This window comes from Ochlerotatus camptorhynchus, unplaced genomic scaffold (assembly GCF_037179485.1).
Source record: "Ochlerotatus camptorhynchus isolate MF236.1 unplaced genomic scaffold, CSIRO-AGI_Acam_v1.1 ptg000448l, whole genome shotgun sequence".
Classification (NCBI taxonomy): Eukaryota; Metazoa; Arthropoda; class Insecta; order Diptera; family Culicidae; genus Ochlerotatus; species Ochlerotatus camptorhynchus.
The window spans coordinates 377,888-402,934 of record NW_027040934.1 but is presented as its reverse complement, the minus strand read 5'-3'; the positions used below and the strand labels follow the sequence as shown (position 1 = coordinate 402,934).

Genomic DNA, 25,047 nt, shown 5'->3' with positions numbered 1-25,047 from the left:
ATTAGACTCGTATTTTTTTATGGCACCATTAGGGTGACCATTTCCGTGTTAGGGTGGTCCGAAAAATCATTTTTTTTTCAAAAATGTCTTTTTTCAAAAATTTATAACTTCTGAACCTCTTGACCGATTTTTACGATTGACCCTTCAAATGAAAGATGTTTTAATGTAGTTTTAAGAAAAATTATGAAACACTCAGAGATATTTGATTTTGTAGGAAAAAAATATGTTACAAATGCTTTTTCTTGATTTTCACTGCGAGGGTCTTCAACAACTTCTTATTTTAGTATTTTTAATTGAAAGATCATTTAATTTTACATTCAATATCAAAAATTAGCGATGTCAAAGAAGCAGTTTTGGAGATACATTTTTTTTTAAATAAAAAATTATTGTTCCGCAATATATGCACCACACGTGCATGGAAACGATGAAGACGCAAGGTAGTTCACAATGCGTCTCCATCGAGTCACAGCAGCTGTGACTAATGAAATCTATGAGTAACTTACAAGCTGGGTGCAACATTCAGTTCAGCCTGGAGGCTGTCCATAAACCACGTAGACCAATTTTTAAACATTGCAGATCCTACCTCCCCCTCGTATACTTTACTAAAATTTTAAAATATTTTTACCGAGCGTATACTGTGGCTGGACTCCCCTCCCCCATTGAAGTCTTCGTGGCTTTAAAACAGGCCCCAGTTTGACATTATTAATTTTGGTATCAAAATTCTGGGAGAAGTACTTAAATGCTACAAATAATGACGAGGTCGAAGAAAAATAAGTAAAACATGAAGCATTTATTTTCTTTAATTACAATTTCACACATTTTTCTTCCGTTGAAAATGAATACCGTTTGACAATAATATACTTTTCGTTTTGAGGCTTAAAACTATGGAATGACTGTGTCCCCGAAATTTGGTTCACATGTATATAACGGTTTTTCAATTTTCTTTCCATTTTATTGTAATCGGATTCCGAAAAAAACTGATAGTGTATTTTTGAATCTGGCTTAGAAATAGCCCATGAGTAAAGTTCTTGGGCCGTTGTTATATGGTGGCCTTGCAAACTCGCTTTCGCAGCGTTTCGTTTTAATACTCCTCCCAAAGCATCACAAGGGCCCTTTCCATGACAAGTTGCGAAAAAATTCCACTCGGCAGCAATGCCAAAATCTTTTTGCATGTTGCATAAATTAAAAGCGGTCATCTTATTTTTATATTGGCTTCCTGATCCATCTGAGAAAAAGTAAATCTGTTGTAAGCTTGGCAATTTACATTTTATGAACGCTAGACAATGCGTAAGAAATAAACGAACTGCGACATGATTATGTTTAGTGAAATCAGCAATTGCAATAAAACTAGTAAATTTCAAATCATTAGATTCTTCGTCTTTAAAATAAATAGCATAAGGGTGAATAGTACATTGGGCGTTCGCCCAATGAAAGCCTTGAACTGCATCCTGCACAACGAAAGAATAATTCTCCGAAAAATCACAGATTATGATGCATTCTGTAGCTTTCAAATTGCTTTTGACGTGTTTCATGTAATTTGCCTGTTGCTCAGCTATAAAGTTATGCGGCAATAAATTGAATAATTTTTCTAAAAAAGTATCAATAAATTCCTGTGTGTCCATTTCAACTAAGTCCATAATGCATCTCTCTACTTGACGCCATTGTTTGAATTGTATTGATTCAACATGTCCGTTACTAAGAATAGTCATTAGTTCTGTGGCCAAAATTTGCGTTCCTGAACAATTTTTGCAACACTGCAGCCAGCATTGTTCACTTGGATTTTGACAAATTATTTTTTTAAACAAATCGTGATAGGAATCAACACCATCTGGGAGTGATTGTCTGCTTTGTAGTGTTTTAAAAATAAGTTTAACGTTCTGATTATATATACAAACGCGTACGGTATGCGTGCCACTTGTCCCTGCCAAAATGCAGTGTTTCGGACGGTTACTGGCGAACATGGAAAATCCTATTTTAATATCAGGATATGTATTTTTAAAGATGGAGTACGCCTCCTGCAAGTTACATAAAACTAATCTTCTTTGTATGTAGATTTCGCCTTCATCATTTTTAGATATTAAATAATCTCTTTTCCCCGGACAAACACGACTTATATCGTCACTATTGTAAAAATCACGAACAAGCATTATCGTTGGTTCTCCTAATGAAGCTCTGCTTAACCTCTTTACAGGCACCGACATTATTCCTTTCTCTTGCTGCAGTGCTTTTGCTTGGTTGGCCATATGTTGGGAAACATTGAACTCCTTCATAATTCTATATGTAGACCAACTTTTGGGAAGTGTGGTTAAAATCCTGTATCGCTCATTGCTGTCTCTTGTTTCTTTATATTTATCCTTAAGTTGTATAAGGAATTCATTTTCGTCCGACAAAGGTGCGTTGTAGGTGGTAACGATCGATTCAGAACTGGTTGTTTCCACTGATTCTGAAAATAAATATAAAAAATGATTGATTATTAGAAAAAAAACATACAAATGATTTATTTTTTATTATTTACCTTGGCAGGGAAAAGGAACCATTCTGGACGGTCCCGCAACGGAAATTGATTCAATGCTGGTTGCTTCGATGGACTCTGAAAAATGATTGCAAAAAAGAAGAGTTTAAGTTAGTAGTTAGAAGAAAAGAATTGAAATTTAAAGAAGAATCACATAAATTTTCAAATAACGTACCTGCAGCAGCGATTCTGGATGGTCCTGCAACGGCTTCTTCGGTCACGGCATCATTGGGTTCATATAGTTTGTGGTAGCATCGTTGACAAATGAAGGAGCTACTCTCATCTATTTTAATCTTTTTTTCCACTGCATAATCGTACAATTTATTGGTGATTTTTCTGGCACATGAACTCAACATCCAAACATCACACATTGAACACTTACGTTTCATTTTTAGATATGTATTCTTCAATTCAACTGTTCTAGTAGGAAACTTTGATTTCTAACTGATCATTTCTTTCATAACATTCGTTGTTTTATGTGAAGCATTATATCGTACCTACGAGTGAGTGATATACCTACGAGTCTAAGCTGTAACTCATAGGTATATCACCTGTTCGTAAGCAATGACGTCACTTCAAACAGCTGTTTCAGGTAAATAGATGAATATTGCGAATAAATACAAACACCACCAAACATTTCCAAATGTCACTAACACCGCGAAGCCTATTGGGCTGGAGCTTATGTAAAAGTCATTGCCTACGAACGAGTGATATACCTATGAGGTACAGCTTGGACTCTTAGGTACTGATGCAACATGCGAAAAAAATTTGGCATTGCTGCCGTGTGGCATTTTTTCGCAACTTGTCATGGAAAAGGCCCTATGGGAGGAGTATTGAAACGAAACGCTTTAAAATTTGAGTATACGAAGGGAAAGGTAGGATCTGCAATGTTTAAAACTTGGTCTACGTGGTTTATGGACGGCCCGCAGGTTGAACTGAATGTTGCACCCAGCTTGTAAGTTACTCATAGATTTCATTAGTCACAGCTGCTGTGACTCGATGGAGACGCATTGTGAACTACCTTGCGTCTTCATCGTTTCCATGCACGTGTGGTGCATATATTGCAGAACAATAATTTTTTATTTAAAAAAAAAATTGTATCTCCAAAACTACTTCTTCGACATTGCTTTTTGATATTTTATGTAAAATTAAATGATCTTTCAATTAAAAATACTAAAATAAGAAGTTGTTGAAGACCCTCGCAGTGAAAATCAAGAAAAAGCATTTGTAACATATTTTTTTCCTACAAAATCAAATATCTCTGAGTGTTTCATAATTTTTCTTAAAACTACATTAAAACATCTTTCATTTGAAGGGTCAATCGTAAAAATCGGTCATGAGGTTCAGAAGCTATAAATTTTTGAAAAAAGACATTTTTGAAATTGGACCACCCTAACACGGAAATGGTCACCCTAATGGCGCAATTAAAAAATACGAGTCTAATATTTTTTGATAAGGAAGAACTATACCAATTTTCATGAAATTCTGAGACCCACTATTACTTTTTTCTATGGAATTGCTGTATATATATATATATATATATATATATATATATATATATATATATATATATATATATATATACAGCCATTCCATAGAAAAACGATATAGTGATATAGATTTTTTTTTTCTTTGGTTTGTTTTTTCCGTCGATCTTGTTTTCCGTGCAGAGCACCAATGCTACCGACGTGCCAGGAAGGCAGCTCCCACACCTGGACCCTACCTATCGACCCATCAACTCATGAACCGGGGACCAACGGCTTTACTTCCCATCCGAAGGAAGGCGTGATCAGAGATGTTATGCCTCAGAACATCCCGGCGGCGCCGACTGGGATTGAACCCAGGCCTGCTGGGGTGAGAGGTAATCACGCTTACCACTACACCACCGGCGCCGTTATAGTGATATAGATATAGATATAGATATAACATTCCATTCCTGATAAATGGAAAAATGCAAAAGTTGTTCCAATTTTGAAGCCGGATAAAAATCCAGCTGAAGCTTCTAGCTACCGTCCAATAAGTTTGCTTTCTTCAATAAGTAAACTTTTTGAAAAGATAATTTTGAATAGAATGATGCTTCACATCAATACGAACTCAATTTTTGCAGATGAGCAGTTTGGATTTCGCCATGGGCATTCAACTACTCATCAACTCTTAAGAGTTAACAATTTAATTCGTTCAAACAAATCTGAAGGCCACTCAACTGGAGTTGCTCTTCTAGACATAGAAAAAGCATTCGACAGTGTTTGGCATGAAGGTTTGATTGCTAAATTGAAAAAGTTTAATTTTCCACTTTATATTATGAAATTAGTTCAAAATTATTTAACTGACAGAACTCTTCAAGTAAATTATCAAAATTCCAAATCTAATCGACTACCTGTTAGGGCAGGAGTTCCTCAGGGTAGCATTCTTGGGCCTATATTGTATAACATTTTCACTTCGGACCTCCCTGATTTGCCTCAGGGTTGCCACAAATCTTTGTTCGCTGATGACACAGGCATTTCCGCTAAAGGAAGAAGTCTTCGTGTTATTTGCAGCAGACTTCAGAAAAGTTTAGATATTTTCTCTTCTTATTTACAAAAATGGAAGATTTCTCCCAACGCTTCCAAAACTCAACTTATAATATTTCCACATAAACCTAGAGCTTCGTTTTTGAAACCTAGTAGTAGTCACATAGTCACTATGAACGGAGTTCCAATTTCCTGGTCAAACCAAGTGAAATATCTTGGATTAATACTTGACCAAAAATTAACTTTTAAAGATCACATTGAGGGCATTCAAGCCAAATGTAACAAATATATTAAATGTTTGTATCCTCTTATAAACAGGAAATCCAAACTTTGCCTGACGAATAAACTTCTAATATTTAAACAAGTTTTTAGACCGGCCATGCTTTACGCTGTACCAATATGGTCTAGTTGCTGCACTACCAGGAAAAAAGCACTTCAAAGGATTCAGAACAAAATTCTGAAAATGATTTTGAAGTTGCCTCCCTGGTACAGTACAACCGAAGTACATAGAATTTCGAATGTTGAGACTTTAGCACAAATGTCCAACAAAATAATTAATAATTTCAGGCAAAAATCGTTGCAATCCTCAATTGCAACGATTAATTCCCTTTATACTTAGATAAGATTTAGTTTTAGTTTTTAGTTTTAAGATATCAATTGTTATACTGACATGCAGGTTAAAAAACCTGTTTAAAATACTGAATTGCCAAGACATGAACAATGTAAAAACACTTAGATATATATCATAACAATTAAGGCTGGTACGTTACTGCAGTAACTGGAGCACCTAGGTTAAAATGAAATGTAATTTATTTTAAATTTGGAACAAATAAAGAGTTAAAAAAAAAAAAAAAAAAAAAAAAAAGATATAACATTCCATAGCAAAACGATATTATGCATTTTATGGTTTTTCAAAATGTATATATTGGTTCGATTAAAATTTTCGTCAAAATTATACTAAGTCCAAATAACGGAGTGGAATTCGCTCAGTGTTTACTAAAATGACAGAAAAAGAACATCTGGATTCCCTTCGGAGCTTCGTGCTGATGAAGAGCTTTGTCCCGACGGATTTCTACTGCGCTTGTGATCTGCTGGGCAGCATCGAAATTGTAAGTATTTTTTTTTAAATAATATTCACAAAAAATAAACTAATTAAAAAGGCTTCCTGAGACAATTTTTATTTTTATTTGAAAACAATAATATTTTCCATAAATAAAATAAAAAAGCGAAAAACACGTTCTCTCGAATAAACCGTATCTATGCATTGAAAGTATATTTCGATTTTATACTATGGCACGCATAAACAATTTTTATACTAAGTTTGCATTCTCTCCCTTTATACCGACCTTTGCGTCGGTACGGAGAGTTGCGATTTATAGTACGTTCAGACTACAGAGTTATAACATGTTATAGCGCTATCTTGATGGTGGTTCCTGTGTTGCAATTATTTGACAACCGTTATAACATGTTATAACTCTCCAGTCTGTACAGCGTTTTAGCGTAACTTTTATACTATTTAGATTTCAATATTTTTTGAGTGTAGTTGTCGGTTCTGATTTCGGTGAGTTGATTCCGCCGGTGAGGATCTGGCACTGCATCTTACAGACTGTGTCATGGGGATCTGAAACCGTGGTGTCGCGAGCGATTTGTGTGGAAAGTGGACGTAGTCCTTTTTTTTCACTGCTGAGGTCCCTCTAGTTGCAGCAGCTAGAGTGTGTTTCGTTGTTGATGGCTGATGGGGGTTTACGCTTCTGTGTGAGGAACGAATGGAAAGAGTGATGTTTTAACACCGGTTAAAGAAGTAGGGGCAGCATGAGAACTCTTCGAAATCATCGTGATGTCATGGATTCCTTTTCAACATCGGGTGCAAGGGCGTAGCCAGGTTTCGAGCTAGGGAGGGGCGAAAAAAAAATTACCATGGAAAATTTGGCCGAATGCCATTTCACCGAACGCCATTTCCTCGAAAGCCTTTGTGTTGCCGAGTTTAGGGGGGGCAGTCGCCCCCCCCCCCCTGCCCCTATCTGGCTACGCCTATGGGTGAGATCTTTCCTTTATTTTTCTTTAACTTTCATTCCATTATGATATGAAACATTAAATGTTAGGGTGGGACGGTCCACCACTGCACCCGAAGCGAAATGGATGGGAAGAGTGGAAATGCCAACTCTCTGTCCCCCGCCTAAAATTTCGTGAAAAGAGGGCGGGCTCTTCTTCCCACTCATTGGGACATCCTCCTGTTTTTCGACCGGTTGTATGATGCTATTATTGGAAGGAGATTCTCATTTATCCCGTGGATGCACGTGGGTGATGTTTTTGAATTCGTTAAAGACCTTAAACCAACATCAGGAATTGGAAATGTGCCAACACAAATATTTCAAGACAAGCCGTTAGTTATGAGAACTATGTTGTTGGTAATCATCAATGAAAGTATAATAGGCGGAGTTCAAATGTTACGCGAGATTTGATGGAGATTTTATAGTTCCCTATAGGCCGATTAACTCTAAATCTTTATAAGTATATGTATATGTACATGTAAACTGAGTAAAATTTCGACTGATTTTCCTAATATTCGAGCAAAAGTGAGTAAAGCGTCTTAGTGCCTGTATAAAGAAAGAGAGAACCATTAGCATTTTCCATTTAATTCCACTACCTTATTTGCTTATCCTTGACAGATACGCGCATTTCGTCTAAAATGTGCAGACTTCTTCAGTGTAGTCGAGTATTATAGTACAAGACACTGAAGAAGTCTGCACATTGTAGACGAAATACGCATATCTTTCAATGATAAGCAAATAAGTTAGTGGAATTAAGAGAAAATTACTAATCCTTCTCTCTTTCTTCATTTTATTACGTTGTTATACCGCCTAAAATCGCAGATCAGACCCACATGCAAAAATTTAGTTCACTGGAACCTCCGAACCAAGCTGAAGGTTCGTAAATCGAATTAGTGCGTAAAAAACTCGTTATCAGGAATGAACTTGGTGAAAAAAAAACTCGTTATTAGGGTTCGTAAATACACAATATGGGTAATTTTGGAATTGGAGTGACATGTAAGGACTGGAAATATATGTCTGATGCCAGTTTGAAATCCAAAATTACACACGCTGTATTGTGGGGTAATTTCTAAGCTCTAACCAGAAGCGGTCATTTTGGATTTAAAAATGACGTCAGGCATCGATTTCTGGCCCCTAAACGTCACTCCGATTCCAAAAATACCTATCTGGTGAGACAGTGTTGAAAAAAAATATCAAAAAAATCAAACCTAATCAAAGCACATAATCACGCTGGATTTTCGTAAACAAAAATCAACAAGCAAACAACTATTTGACTGAATTTCCAAGTTTTTCTGGAAGCGGAAGCCACTATCTTGGATCGATTTTCGGTTCCTACAAGTAACCCCGATTCCGAAAATACCCATATTGTGCGTCAGTTTGTCAGGATGGGACTAATCGCATATCAGTCCCATCCTGAAATTCAATCGTCCATAGTTCAAGTTAAAGTTCTGCTTTCGAATTGCCATATTTTTCGCTGATATAACAGAAAATGCATGCTTCATTGTGGCAGATTTTAATTTGAAAAAATTATAATTTTTTAAATATTTACATGAGAATTGCTTTTCGTAGCTTCGACTGCCATTTTCTCAATGCCTAATTTTTCCATATGGGACTTATATGCGATTATAGGCAGTATAGTTGTTATGAAGTATGTTATATGTAGCTCATTTAATGTTAAAAAATCGTCGTGGATCTTTCTTGATAAATTGTTATTGTTTTCCATTGCGAATCTTATAAGTACAATTAATCAAACAATATTCACTAGCCAAAACCAGTTCTTGTTTATTCAATCAATTAAAAAGTAAAAGGATTTAACATAGTCAACTATCGATCGACATCCATTCGATTATGGCGGTTAATATACATAGTGGTAATTACATAAATGTGAATTTTTAACGACGAATAATCGATTAATCGCAATAATCGATTACTTTCTGATACCTCTATGCCAGATGTTATATGCAAGCCTTATGGACCGTGGGATACTTATGCGTATAACGGCAGCGTACACGTCGTGTACGACAAGCTAGTATTAACTACTACTTATTTCTGGTACTTGCTACTTATTAACCTGCTTATAAAATTATTGTTCATATAGAATTTCCATAAATATATCATAGTACATGAGGGATGAACCCGATGTGCGGTATAAGAGGTGAGGAGGAAGGAAACTAGTGGACTCTTTCGTTCTCGCGTCTTCTTACGCAGCAACAGACGTGACGTCACGTCTGCTGTTGCATAAGAACACCGTCAGAATGAAAGAGTCCACTAGTTTCCTTTCTCCTCACCTCTTATACCGCACATCGGGATGAACCAGCCTTCGACTGAAGATCACTTACATAAAAAAAAAACATAGTGCATAATTCACTCAAAGCGTTTCACCAACTCGTTCAATCTCGTCTATCACAAACCGCATGGAGTCGTACGTTGGCTTTGGATGGCAGGTAACAACCATTCGAAAAAAGTTTCCCAACTTTTTGTGGGGCAGAGGAACGTAGCCAATCAACACGGTTCCTTGCTTCACCAGTCTCTCCTTTATTTCCGCTGTTATCTAGGAACAAAAAAAAAACAGTCGGTATAGCAGACAGACAGACAGACAGACACATAAACAGATAACTGGACTTGTAGTAAACCGTACCTCATAAATGCGAGCCCACCATGATTCGCTTTGCTGCTCAACGTCCACTCGTAATTTCTCGGGGATATACCAGAAGCTGATATTGGTATACTGATACTCGTCAATAACCAATCGGAATCCAGAGTGGTTTCTAATCTCGTCAGTAAAATATCGCGCGCAATCAAAAGCATTATCAACTAACTCACTCAAACCATTAGCTCCTCGTGCTTTAAACATTAGCCATATCTTGAACGCATCTACCTTCCTTCCGCACTGAACGCTCTTATCGCCAGTGTCATACGATACATCGTAGAATTTATCTAGTTGAAACAGATAATCCGCATTAGCAGAGTTGCACTCGTGGAGCAGACCTTTGTGCTTGAAGACAACAATTGAGCACTGCAATGGAGCTCCCAATGTTTTGTGCGGGTTCCAAGCTAGCGAGTCGGCGCGTTCAACACCTGTCAGAAGATGAGCACACTTGTTTGATAGGATTGCCGTTCCACCCAGGCAGCCATCAACATGCATCCAAATGTTATGCCTTTGGCAGATGTCAGCAATCCGATGAAATGGATCAAATGCTCCCATAACTGTGGTACCGGCAGTGGTATTCACGAAGAAGGGCTTCCGTCCAGATTCAACAACTGACTCAATGGCTTTCTCCAACTCTTCCGGGATCATTCGGCCTCGAGTATCGGTTTTGACTAGCACCATATTGTCAATGCCAATGCCCAGCCAGTGTACGGCTTTCTTAATACTGTAATGAGCCTGATTATAGGAAAAACATGTTTATTATGTGAGAATACTATCTACATCTTAAAACTTACATCCTCTGAAGTGAAAGCTACCAGTGCAACGTGATTTGCTAAACCAGTACGTTTCACATCCGGTACCGCTCTGTACCGTGCCGCAACCATTGCGTACATGTTCGATATGGATCCACCGGGTGAAAGGATTCCATCGCCCTCGTTGAACCCAAACATGTTTAAACATTTCTTTATAAGAGCATCTTCGATCAGCGTAAACGCTGGACCAACCTCAAAGGTGTACCTGTATGGAATATGGTCATTAGATTGCTGTAACATTTGACATCTATAATGAAGACGAAACTTACTGACTCGTATTCAGTGCATCCGTGATCCAACTACCGGCCAAACCATATGGATCAACACCTGCGAAAAGCTGATTGTGGAAATTCCTATGCCCGGTTTTCACTGAATAGTGCAGTACATCTTTGATTATCCGCTCGACATCTGACTGATCCCGTGGCTTAGCACTGTCAAGTGTGAAGTCAATGAGGTTCTGAAAGTAAAAAAAAACTTGAATGTTCAGGCAGCCATATTGTTGTTCTTTATAAACGCTGACATGCTCCCTAACCAAAAAAAAACATACAAGTATTTAACTTTTTTCGCTAGCTTATCGCTACGATCCTCTTAATAAAACCGAAATTTATCCACCTATTGTGAGATATGACCATTCGTACTAATTTAAATTTCCGACAAAATTGCTCAAGTTCGCATTCGTTGAAAAGATAATGATAATTTCTGAATTATATATTATTCTGTGTCTGAATTTTCATCCAGTACGGTTTGCCTTATGATAAATTATGACCAGAAAGCACGCTGATAAACATGCCCGGATGCAGGCTTGTTATTTCATCACACATTGAGCACAAAGAGCAAACTTTACTGCTTATCAAATTGAGGAGAATGATTGCACAGCTTTATGAAAACACATTCAAATAGAGGCAAACACAAAAAATAACCGAAGAAAGAAAGGTGTGCTTTGATAAGAGTTATTTTTTTCAATGTGCTCTTTAATTGAGAAGCTTTTGAATTTCCTCCCGGTATGAAGTAGAAAAGTAGCAAAAGAAAAAAAAAGTTACAACCGGGATACGAACCAAACACCCAGGGATCCAAAGGAACGTACCTAACCAGTTAATCCAGCGATTCTTGTTAGAACACTGCGATAAAAACCAAATTAGAAGCATGCATTCCTTGATTCATCGCATCAACGGATTCAATCAAGCCAAAAAGTTTCTCAATTATGTACAAAACGAGGGGGACGCTGCAGGAAAGATTGTGTTGTGTTGTTGCTAGCTGCTCGCACGCTAAGTAGATAGAATGAAGATTGATGACGATTCTGAAGATTTCCTGCAAAAAGATGATGCGCGATGCAAGTAGATGCGAGAAATGCAAGAAGATTTTTCTAAGATTGATTCGCTAGTGTGAGATTTTTTGAGTATCTAAAATTGAGATTTAGATGTGTCGCCCCCCTCGGTACAAAATGTGGTTTCCTCAGATGAAGAGGCCATCCGAACTGCCTTATTCAGAGGTGGATCCATTCCTGCCCGGGTGTGACCAAGACGACTATCGATGCTAATTTTTTATGTGATTCAATGTGATATTAGTTTACTTTACATTCTGGCATTCTGGTATATAGAGTAGAATAATAATGATAAAAAATTAGAACTTTATTTGAAAGTATTACAAAAACACATGAGAGTTAAATCGAGTAATGAAACACTCAATTTGAGTAAAATCTCGTTGGTGTGAAACATCGTGAGGGAAAATCTACCGTCACTTTTCAAATAGACCAATCTACATTGATCAATTCTTTTCATCGACTCTCTCTTTGGTTAATAACTTAGTTGCATTCATATTTCGGGCATTTTTATATAGTATGTTAAAAGAAAGTATTATTTAGCGAATTGGACGATAAGCTGAACAGCTTTTTGGAGCCGAGTTATTAGCGAAAGGGAGAGTTAATGAAGATAATTGATCAATTTAGATTGGTCTATTTGAAAAGTAATGCGAGAAATCCCGACAGCAGCCAATGGGAAAACGGATCAGATGCCACCGACGTTTAGTTGGCTTCGAAAAAGCTGCTGGCGAACAACCGTCACGCCATATGGAAGGTGGAAGGAAGGAGAAACTTCCGCCATTCTTCGTAAAGGGATTCCCGAATGGCTTGCGGGAGACTATAGACTATTACATTAGTAAAGCTATAAAGGCCATTACATTAGTAAAAGTGTCCGGCGATGAACCACTACAAGGCGGTTCAAGTTATGCTGGACAAACTGAAGGTGGAATATTTCTCCCATGATCTCGAAGCCATGCTCAAGGTGGTCCTGCGTGGCCTCCCGGACATGGATACCGACACACTGTAGGATATATTGAAGGCAAACTGCCTCAAACTGGTGCAAATCGCCATGACCCTACTCATTAATTTCGTGATCAGCTGTATCTGGTCCACCTTGAGAAGAAATCAACTTACTTGAAGGATCTGCACAATATACAAGCCCTATTCCATTAGTGGAGAAATAGGAACGGTACAAACCGCTCCATCGTGACGTCACGCAATGCCCGATCTGTACTGCTCGGGCATGGAACCAAAAATTTCCACATGGTCAATGTGGTAAAAAAAACACAACTACAGCGCTTGCGAGATGATGGAAGAATCCCATATGTGCCAATTGTCGTCAAACGTATGCGGCAACCACTGCATCTCGCAGCACATCACTCCTCCGGGACATCCAGGCGTCACGACGATGCACCACCTCTGAACGAAAACATAGATGCTCTGTTCACAGCGGAGCAACTGATCCCCGTATTCACAAAGCTTGCCACACGGTTACCCAGTTCCAAAACCCGTTACGACCAGTTTTACAATCCGGGCCTTTTCGTCATCGATTATGGCCTCTGAAGTGTTGCACAGGGAGTTAGATTTAAGCATATCAGTAATCATGTCAATTAATGAAGTCTATAAAAATTCCGTTTTAGGAGCAGTAATGCTTCCTAAGTCAAAATTTTCCAAATTTCCGTAAGAATTATGTTGGCTAGTATTTTGATTTCTACCCGCAGCAATAGCAGCATAGGTAACTCCATTTACTCGCTGAACATTGTTAGCAGCAAGGGGAGCAGGTATAGATATTAAATAAAGGGGTGATATTTGTAAGTACAGGTACGAATGTAGAATTTGTTCCTCGCTGACCTTTGTTAACAGCAGAGGAATTTGTACTTGATCGGGAACGTGGATCGTTTCCTACCTGTCGCTTAAAACGAGATTGTAGACACTAATCCAGTCAGTAAAGTTTAACTAGGTTTTTGAAATGTGGAAAAAAAACCTGAGAAAAATTCAAAAATGAGACCATTTATTCCGAACTTGTTCAGACTTACTTCTGTTAACCCCATTTAATGATAGAAAATAAAATTTGTCAATTTAATTGATTCCTTACGTTCGAATTTTTACCGACTTTTTCAGCAATTCAAAACCCCAGTAAAAACTACTGACTATGTAAAAAAAATATAAGTATGTTGGATCGCTTTGCGGGTCTTACTTTCCCAAAAATTGGATTTGTGGTTTTCACCACAATTTGAGCATTTAATTTTTTAGGATCTTCCTTCACAGGACAGTCGTCCTTAGCGTGAAAGGAATCACCACAATTAATGCATTTTGCTGGTATGTAGCATTTTTTTTGTTCCGTGACCCCATCCCTGGCACTTACGGCACTGGGTGAGGTTTTTGAAATTTCCTCCAGTTTTCCTAAAGTGTTACCATGGAGCATAAGGGTAAATTTTTCTAAGACCTTAAGGTTGTTTAGTTCACTAGACTTGAAGTGAACTAAATAAAAATCATTAGAAATCCCGTAGCGCGAATCGCCAGGACGGGATTTCATTTTCATTTTGATTACATGCACAGGCTCAACTATAAGTAATTTTACCAATTCATCTTTGATTTGAACCAGGGATTCACCACTGGGCAGACCTTTCAAGATAACCTTGAACAGACGTTCATTTTTGGTGCCATAAGTAAAAAATATGCGTTGCTTCTGAGTAAGGTACTTGAGAATACGTTTGAATCCGTCCAAGGTTTCAGCCAAGACACGGCATTCACCCCGTCGGCCAATTTAAAGTGAAAACTTAAATTGAACGAAATTCAAAAGATCCTTGCGAAGAGCATGGAAATCGGAAGTGGTTTCAACAATAGGGGGAACCCTTTCCTTTTTGGCAGTAAGCCAGAAATGTTTAATAGAATTTTGCCTGGATGATGGATCATTCTCATCATCCGTAAGAATATCAAATTGATTGCTCAATTGAATTTCATCTCAAAGGGGGATCAAGCGATTGCTCTTTTCTATTGCGCTTAGGCGCCATGGCGGCAGAACCAAGTTTCTCCAAATCGACTTTCAAGCAGATTACTATACTGCCCATAAAAGCATTACTGTCCCATATGAATAGGAAATCAAGCAAAGATGGGACAATTATGCGAGTATCGGCAGTATAAGAATCCGATGGGTCAAAGATGAATTTTCCAAGTCGATATCCAAGCAGGATTACCTCGAGTAGGGTCCAAATAAAGATCGAAGAGGAATAAGAGTCAGTAACACTTCCTTCAGCAAAAAGCTAATAGATCCGAACGGCCAGAGAGCACGATGCGGGCTGAAATCAATCTGATCACTTTCTAATTGGCTCCCCACCGAGACATGGCCAGATATGGCAAATGTGGTTTCTACTGTGCTACCTGACTTATAACGAATCTACTAGCGAATTTGTTTATTATCCAGGTTGGAACCAGTTCCAACCCGTGCGAACCCGAGCTTATTGTCAGTGAAAACCTCAACCCGAGCCAGGTTACAAAAACAAACGTTCACACTGACGTTTGACAGTCAACAAGTAGACCCAATCTTGATACCCGATCCAGGTTGCAACTGAATCAAAAACAAATTCGCTATACGTTGTATATGAGTACCCCGAATACAATCCGAATCGTCTAATTTTGCATTGCATACGTCATGAGTTGTATTCGTGGTACTCGTTTATTCGTTATAAGCAGGTAACACAGTACTACTATACATAATCGCTAGAAATGTTTATTTTAAAGCCTCATGTGATTTGATGTGGAGTATGAAGGGTTTTGACCGTGTCAGCTTTTGGCTTCCCCGAACGTACCCGAACTATATCCGGATGTGACCTATGTGGGTCTGGGAATTCAATATGCCATGTGATTTAATGTGTCGTATAATGAGTTTTGGCTCATGACAGAAACTGGAAACTACCCAGGGTGCACAACTTGTCCGTCTTGAATACTCGTTATGACAACCACTTTCCCGGGAACAGGATTGGCATCAGGGTTGCTTCCACTCACTTTATTAAACTGTTCACTATTGAACGGGTAAGATCCATTTAGGGATTTCTTTTTTTTTTATCGGGCAAAATAGGCCGAAGGTTCTTAGCATGATATGAAATTTAACCCGCAGGTGGAGTTTACGATCATATGAATGAAACAAAAATTCGAAAAAATTGGAATTGCCCATTTTCACGGAAAACTTTAGTTGTACAAACCTAGGAATACCTCATTTACACGTGACGGAATTCATCTTTGACATAAAGGATGAGAAGCAAACAAACATTTCATGTAAAATTAAGGGCTCCGAGACTGAAAAATTCGTTACTCGACAAGAAGTACGTTTGATTGAGCCAAAATTCGCGTCTTTTATGACTAAATTGTATGTCAGAATTGACGCTCGTATATGTCAGTCTCAGAGCACCTAAATTTACATGATTTTTTCTAAGTATGTAGTTTTCGGATTATCCCGGACATCACGTACTTTGAATATTCATAACTCATAAACCAAGCATTGTAGAACAAATTCAAAAGAGCAATCCATATAAAATATAGTCTGAAAAATGTTCCCCTCAAAAATTTTACGATGGAGGAAAATCATAAAGAAAACCAGGAAAAAGCATTTTCTGAGTGATTAAACTTTGTCTAACAATTTTTTTTATCTAATATCTCAAAGTGAAGTATTATGGCGTTTCTGAGTTATGAACAAAAAACTTACTGCCAAGAAAGCTTTATTTTATTTATTTATTTTTTTCCGAACTGCAATACTTTTCAAAATTATAAAATTAAAATGTGAAATATGATTCGACTGTTAAATTCTTTCACGTAAACTTAAAGTTATACTGCTGTATGTTTCAACTAAGGCCAGAAAATACATCATTGTGTCAAATGTAAGATTATAATTTTTTGTTGGGTTCAGCATTCCAGACTAAAGGAAAGCTCACAACCGGTCACCATAGATTACCGCATCAAGTAGCTATCTCACACATTACTCAATGAGATTAAAACTAGACTAGAACACCGACGCTGATAGCATTTATTTTCAATTAGCTAAACTCTACAATATCCGCGAACGTCATGAATATAATCAGTACGCAGCCGAAAACGTGACTGGAATTGAAATAAGCTAACCACGTAGGGGACGGCGGAGTAAGACGGCCACCCTTTATATTATTGAAATAATCTACTCTTCAAAAAAAAAATTATGATGCTGAATTCTTTGCTGTTGGTGTTGTAAAACACATTCTAGCTTGATAACAAGTGAAACGTCAAATAAATAACAAAAACAAACATTATGTATGTGCATTTATTAATTTGTGTTTACGGCGTTTATTGTTCTAGAGCTATTATATAATTTAACTAGTAAATGTAACGTTACTATAAGGATTTGCCGAAGACAGTAACCTTTTATATGGCCAGGATCATGTGATATGCCATGTGGTCGTCTTATCCCAGGTTGGTTCGTTATAAAACATCATTAAATGAAATGGAAATTTTCTGAAAAGCAATATAATTAAGGAAAGTACTCCTCAGATCAATATTCACTAAAAACTTTATCCCTGGAATGTTATACGGGTTTGGTTAAATTTTACTTCAAGCTTAGGGTGGCCATCTTACCCCGTCTTCCCCTGCCATCACTCATCGTGAGCTCAGAAACCGCTCATTCTTCAAACGAGTTTAAAGCATCTGCTTTCAAAGGATGGTAACCAAGCAGTGAAAGTGATAAAACAAAATCAATTAACACTTTCAATGCATCTTTGTTTTTCCATTTGAAACATTCTGGGCTTCTACCGGTCAAAGCTTTAACATACCTTCAAATCGTCGGGGTGCTCAAATCGAACAACTGGTTCCTCGTCCGGCGTGCCAATGAAATGATGTTCTTCCAGAATTTTCGGAACTCTGGACAATATGTTCCATTCAGCACTCATTTCTGTTTTTCTCACTTTTCCAAATCAAATCAAATGTTCACACCCTCGTGATTTCACCGCTCGCCGGATTTGCAATTTTTCAAGTTCTCAAGGCGTATCAAGATATTACAATATTTGCACAATCACAGTGAGTAGACGGGATGATAGACTAAAAATAGGCAGCTACGATAGCCAACCGTTTTCGTTTATATCGTATTGCAGACTGAGCTACGAAATCGACCGGAGCGCACCTTTTGCTGAATGAACGAGGTAACAGAAAAACGACCAGCATAAGAGTGGAAACATTTACAAATCAGCTGATCGACCGTTCATTGTGTGTAGATCGTACCCAGTACCTAGGAAAGAGAGAAACACGCTGCCATGACAATGCAGTTTTTAATTTATGATTTATGTGGGTATTTATTACTCAGCGCTACAAAAGGACAATCAAATAATGCAACTGATGCAATTCATATTCAAATAAATTTGATAAGATTTTAAAATTTTAGCATCTTATGATACACAAGCACTAATGGCAGAACAGAAATAGTATAATATTTAAAATTGAAAATGCATCTATCAAACAATCGAATTTTTATTACGCGAATGAATCAATTTTGTATTAAAATTTATTTTTTTGTTTTTAAATTTGTTAATCCACGCATTAAGTAAAAGTATACATAAAGTTAAACAGACAAACATTCAGTAAGCCAAACTTCTGAGTCACTATGCGTTTGCGTTTTAGTTATATTTTTTTGTTAATCGATACCACTGAGGCTGTCATAAGCAATGTGAACACTGAATGGGGAGGGAGATTGACGAGGTTTATACGGACGATTGTCTACGAATAGGGAGAAAGGTCTTAAATCTCTCGACTATTCTGAGATGAACTAGCCTACGGCTAAAAATCTCGTCAACTAAGCATTAAAAAATGTCTAAGTAATTTATAAACAGTCCCGCACTACAATTATGCATGGGTTATTGTTTCTGAGGTATAAGAAAATAATGCAATGAGTGAGTAATTAATTGAATTACAAGAATTTATATCATCGTACTATTAAATTAATCATATTAATAAATCTCATGTGTGAAAATTTTAATAATCGGTTTCAATAAAAACTGCTTAAGGTATGCTATATTTATCTAGATCAAAATTCTTTCTATTTTGATCTAGATAAATATAGCATACCTTACACGGAACCGAAAAATTACCCAAAATTAAGTTCTTTTCACTCATCTCTCATGGTCCGTTCAATAAGCTAATTTTCAGTAAACCGCTTATAGTAGTTTACATTTGACTACGGCAAAAATAATTACTTACTCGTGAGTATTTTATACCCAAAATTAAGTTCAATTGACTCAAATTTGAGAATATCTCATATACTCACTAGTAGCTTATTGAACGATAGTCATGAGAAAGTCGAATCTCTCGTTCTGTTTTCGACAACAACAAAAAGTGAGAGTGGGATGCAAAACACAAAATTACCTAAAATTAAGTAAATAGAACTTAAATTTGAGGTAATTTTTTTTCTCTGTGTAAGCAGTTTTTATTGAAACCGATTATTAAAATCTTCACACATGAGATTTTTCGATTTTCACCCAAATTTTGCACATAATCCTTGGTTTTAATTTTAGCCAACATTATTGAATATGCTTTAAATGGAATTAGCGTTTTAGCTTAATTCAGTGAAATACTTTTTTTTTGCAGCATAGCTATGTTTAAATCCTTAATATGCCTGCAAACAGTGCATAAATGGTGTATCTTTAGACAACGGTGATGAAATAATTGTTGAAATAATCGCAGCTATTTGAACTTATCCGGCAAAAATGCGGGTTAGGACTGTATAGTTAGTGCTAAGATAACAATGTACATAGCAAAGGTATTTGCTGTAACTCTGATAGCGATGATATTCGATTACATGAGGCTGATGCAAAATATTATTTTCATTTAATGTCCGTCATCACTCAAATAGGTTGAGGGAGGGGGGGTGTAAAAAACATGGGGTAACTAAATATTCAATGTCTAAGCAACTAATTTAATAATAAATCAATAAATTAATAATATAAAAAAAAACATTGTGTCGTTTAAGGAAATAGTCCAGAGAAAGTGACGTTTTTGAAGAGGGCAGAATTTTATTTTCGCTCCTTCAATATTTAGTAATTTTTGAAGGAGGGGTAACATAGAATAAAATAAAATTTGCAACAGGCCTCGTTCTACTCCTATACCGCGTATACATATAATGCTGTAGTTGAACAGGTTCTCCAAACCAGTGTAAACAAGAGTTTTACAGAAGTTGTAATAAACAAATTGTACTGTTATTATTCAGCATGCAATTGAATAAAATCACAATGGAAGCGTTTCTTCAACAAGAAATTGATTTTGGGTAAACGTTTTACTGAATACGTTAGACAACACCTTTGTGTTGCAGTTGTATAGGTTCTCCAAACCAGTGTAAACAAGGGTTTTATAAAAGTTGTGGTGAACACATTGTGCAATTATTATACAACATGCAGCTGAACAAAATCAAAACGAAAGCGTTTCTTCAACTGGAAATTGTTACTTGGGTGAACAACCACGAACCGGCGATTCACTTGTTGCATCCTATCTGAGGGAAATACGTTCTGATGAATATGACTCCGTAACTCTTGCTAATAGTGTGGACGTCCTTCCCGTTAGGTCACAGGTTCATCGACTTCGCATAGTAATAAAATTCTATCTGTTGCTGACTTGTTCCTAATAATGCAAGCGACGCCGGTAGTCCGCATCGTGCTCTCTGGCCGTGCGGATCTATTTGCTTTTTGCTGAAGGAAGTGTTACTACTACCTAAAGCTACAACAAATTTTAACAGCACTTTTCAGTGCTCAACCTGTAAAAATTTTCTACCTTGTTCAACTCTTATTCCTCTTCGATCCTTGTTTGGACCCTACCCGAGGTAATCCTTCTTGGATATCGATTTGGAAAATTCCTCTTCGATCCTTCAGATTCTTATAGTAATCTGCTTGGAAGTCGATTTGGATAAAAATTTACTGCCGCCATGGCGCCTAAACGCAAAAGAAAGGGGCAAACTCTTGACCCCCCTTCTGATGAAATTAATTTGAGTAATCAATTTGATTTGCTCACGGATGATGAGAATGATCCATCATCCAAGAAAAATTCTAGTAAACTTTCCCGGCTTAATGCCAAGAAGGAAAAGATTCCCCCTATTGTGATAACCACTACCGATTTCCATGCTCTTCGCATGGAACTTTTGAATTTCGTGAAAGTTAAGTTTTCACTACAAATTGGACGTCGGGGTGAATGCCGTGTATTGGCTGAAACCTTGGACGGATTTAAATGTCTTCTCAAGTATCTTACTGAGAAGAAGCACAATTTTTTTACTTACGACACCAAAACTGAACGTGTGTTCAAGGTTGTCATGAAAGGACTGCCCAGTGGTGAATCCCTGGATCAGATCAAAGATGAACTGGCAAAATTACTTGGAGTTGTGCCACTCCAAGTAATCAAAATGAAAATGAAATCCCGTCCTGGCGATTCGCGCAACGGGATTTCTAATGATTTTTATTTAGTTCACTTCAAGTCTAGTGAACTAAACAACCTTAAGGCCTTAGAAAAAGCTAGCCTTATGCTCCATGTCCGAGTGAAGTGGGAACACTTCAGGAAGACTGGAGGAAATTTCCAAAACCTCACCCAGTGCCGTAAGTGCCAGGGATGGGGTCACGGAACTAAAAATTGCTACATGCCAGCTAAATGCATGAATTGTGGTGATTCCTCTCACGCAAAGGACGACTGTCCTGTGAAGGAAGATCCTAAGAAATTTAAATGTTCAAATTGTGGTGAAAACCACAAATCCAATTTTTGGGAATGTAAGACTCGCAAAGCGATCCTACAATCTCGTTCTAACCGTCAGGTAGGAAACGCTCCACGTTTCCGACCAGGTACAAATTCCTCTGCTGTTAACAACGGTCAGCGAGGAACAAATTCTACATTCGTACCCGTAGGTACAAATACCTCCCCTGCTTCAAATGTTTCATCTGTACCTACTCCCCTCGCTGCTAACAATGTTCAGCGAGTTAATGGAGCTACCTATGCTGCTATTGCAGCGGGTAGAAATCAAAATACTAACCAACGTTCTAATGGAAATTTTGACAATTTTGACTTAGGAAGCATTACTGCCCCCAAAATGGAATTTTTACAGAATTCATTAATTGACATGATTTCTGATATGCTTAAATCTAACTCCATGTTTGATGCTATTCAAACTGGAGTAAAATTTGCAAATAATATTGTCATGACTTTAAAATTCAGTAATGGATTTTAAAGCATTAAATATTGTAAATTGGAATGCTCGATCTCTTAAAGATAATGAAGACGAGCTATTTAACTTTTTAAGAGTTCATAACGTGCATATTGCCGTTATAACTGAAACGTTCCTTAAACCTGCCCATAAGGTTAAGAAGGACGCAAACTACTTGATTTATAGAAATGATCGTCTTGATGGACCCTGTGGTGGCGTTGCCATCATTATGCATAGACGAATCAAACATAAAATTCTTTCTTCATTTGAAACCAAAGTTTTTGAAACTTTGGGGGTTTCTGTTGAAACAAAATTTGGACAACTTACGTTTATAGCTGCCTATTTGCCATTCCAATGCGTAGGCCAGCAAAAGAATTTTCTCAAGGGTGACCTCCAGAAACTTACCCGTCATAGGTCTAAATTCTTCATTATTGGTGATTTTAATGCAAAACACCGCTCATGGAATAATGCTCAAAGCAATTCCAATGGTAATATTCTGTTTGATGATTGTTCTGCAGGTTATTACACTATTCAATATCCAAACAGCCCAACATGCTTTTCTTCTGCAAGAAATCCCTCCACTATTGATTTGGTCTTAACTGATTCATGTCAACTTTGTAGCCAATTGGTTACCCATGCTGACTTCGGTTCTGATCACCTTCCAGTAACTTTTGAAATATCCCAAGAAATAATTTGTAATCCCAACAGCTCTACTTTCAATTACCATAGAGCTGATTGGGAGCAGTATCGAACATTTATGGAATATAACTTCGATCCAAACATTCCTTTGCAAACCAAAGATGAAATTAATTATGCTCTTGAATCTCTGACTACTTCTATAGTTGAAGCAAGAGCTGCCTCAGTACCAAAATGCGAGGTTAAATTCGATTCAATTATAATAGACGATGATCTTCAGCTCTTGATCCGTCTTAAAAATGTCCGTAGGAGACAATATCAAAGAACACGCGATCCTGCCATGAAAGTTATCTGGCGGGATTTGCAAAAACAAATTAAAAAGCGATTCTCTGCCCTGAGGAACAAAACTTTTGAAAATAATATTTCTAAATTAGACCCGAGTTCCAAACCCTTTTGGAAACTCACAAAAATTTTGAAAAAACCTCAAAAGCCTATTCCAGCGCTTAAAGAAGGTGGTAAAATTTTGATCACAAATTTGGAAAAAGCTCAGAAACTTGCTAAGCAATTCGAGAGTTCCCATAATTTCAGTTTGGGTCTTACTAGTCCTATTGAGAATCAGGTTGCTCGGGATTTTCTGAATATTTTCTCTCGGGAAAATATTTTTGATGATTCCTGGGGGACTGATTTGGACGAAGTAAGGTCTATAACTAAAAATTTTCAAAATATGAAAGCTCCAGGTGATGATGGAATTTTCTATATCCTCATCAAAAAACTCCCAGAGAGTACCTTGTCTTTCTTGGTAAAATTATTTAACAGATGTTTCCATTTGGCATACTTTCCTGATAAATGGAAAAATGCAAAAGTTGTTCCAATTTTGAAGCCGGATAAAAATCCAGCTGAAGCTTCTAGCTACCGTCCAATAAGTTTGCTTTCTTCAATAAGTAAACTTTTTGAAAAGATAATTTTGAATAGAATGATGCTTCACATCAATACGAACTCAATTTTTGCAGATGAGCAGTTTGGATTTCGCCATGGGCATTCAACTACTCATCAACTCTTAAGAGTTAACAATTTAATTCGTTCAAACAAATCTGAAGGCCACTCAACTGGAGTTGCTCTTCTAGACATAGAAAAAGCATTCGACAGTGTTTGGCATGAAGGTTTGATTGCTAAATTGAAAAAGTTTAATTTTCCACTTTATATTATGAAATTAGTTCAAAATTATTTAACTGACAGAACTCTTCAAGTAAATTATCAAAATTCCAAATCTAATCGACTACCTGTTAGGGCAGGAGTTCCTCAGGGTAGCATTCTTGGGCCTATATTGTATAACATTTTCACTTCGGACCTCCCTAATTTGCCTCAGGGTTGCCACAAATCTTTGTTCGCTGATGACACAGGCATTTCCGCTAAAGGAAGAAGTCTTCGTGTTATTTGCAGCAGACTTCAGAAAAGTTTAGATATTTTCTCTTCTTATTCACAAAAATGGAAGATTTCTCCCAACGCTTCCAAAACTCAACTTATAATATTTCCACATAAGCCTAGAGCTTCGTTTTTGAAACCTAGTAGTAGTCACATAGTCACTATGAACGGAGTTCCAATTTCCTGGTCAAACCAAGTGAAATATCTTGGATTAATACTTGACCAAAAATTAACTTTTAAAGATCACATTGAAGGCATTCAAGCCAAATGTAACAAATATATTAAATGTTTGTATCCTCTTATAAACAGGAAATCCAAACTTTGTCTGACGAATAAACTTCTAATATTTAAACAAGTTTTTAGACCGGCCATGCTTTACGCTGTGCCAATATGGTCTAGTTGCTGCACTACCAGGAAAAAAGCACTTCAAAGGATTCAGAACAAAATTCTGAAAATGATTTTGAAGTTGCCTCCCTGGTACAGTACAACCGAAGTACATAGAATTTCGAATGTTGAGACTTTAGCACAAATGTCCAACAAAATAATTAATAATTTCAGGCAAAAATCGTTGCAATCCTCAATTGCAACGATTAATTCCCTTTATGCTTAGATAAGATTTAGTTTTAGTTTTTAGTTTTAAGATATCAATTGTTATACTGACATGCAGGTTAAAAAACCTGTTTAAAATACTGAATTGCCAAGACATGAACAATGTAAAAACACTTAGATATATATCATAACAATTAAGGCTGGTACGTTACTGCAGTAACTGGAGCACCTAGGTTAAAATGAAATGTAATTTATTTTGAATTTGGAACAAATAAAGAGTTAAAAAAAAAATAAAAAAAAAAAAAAAAAAAAGCGACGCCGGTGGTGTAGTGGTAAGCGTGATTACCTCTCATCCCAGCAGGCGTGGGTTCAAACCCAGTCGGCACCGTCGGGATTTTCTGAGGTATAAAATCTCTCATCAC

At 37.1% G+C, this 25,047-nt stretch overlaps 1 protein-coding gene across 1 annotated transcript; it reads right to left on the bottom strand.

Moving 5' to 3' along the window:
• Nucleotides 1-9,303: 9,303 nt before the first annotated feature.
• Nucleotides 9,304-17,976, bottom strand: LOC135711977 (acidic amino acid decarboxylase GADL1). The gene is made up of 5 exons (XM_065234952.1): nucleotides 17,628-17,976; nucleotides 10,805-10,992; nucleotides 10,518-10,740; nucleotides 9,712-10,458; nucleotides 9,304-9,624 (listed from the first exon to the last, which is right to left on the bottom strand). Exons 1-5 carry the CDS (start codon nucleotides 17,742-17,744, stop codon nucleotides 9,442-9,444), a joined length of 1,458 nt encoding a protein of 485 aa, XP_065091024.1. The 5' UTR covers nucleotides 17,745-17,976; the 3' UTR covers nucleotides 9,304-9,441.
• Nucleotides 17,977-25,047: the final 7,071 nt, after the last annotated feature.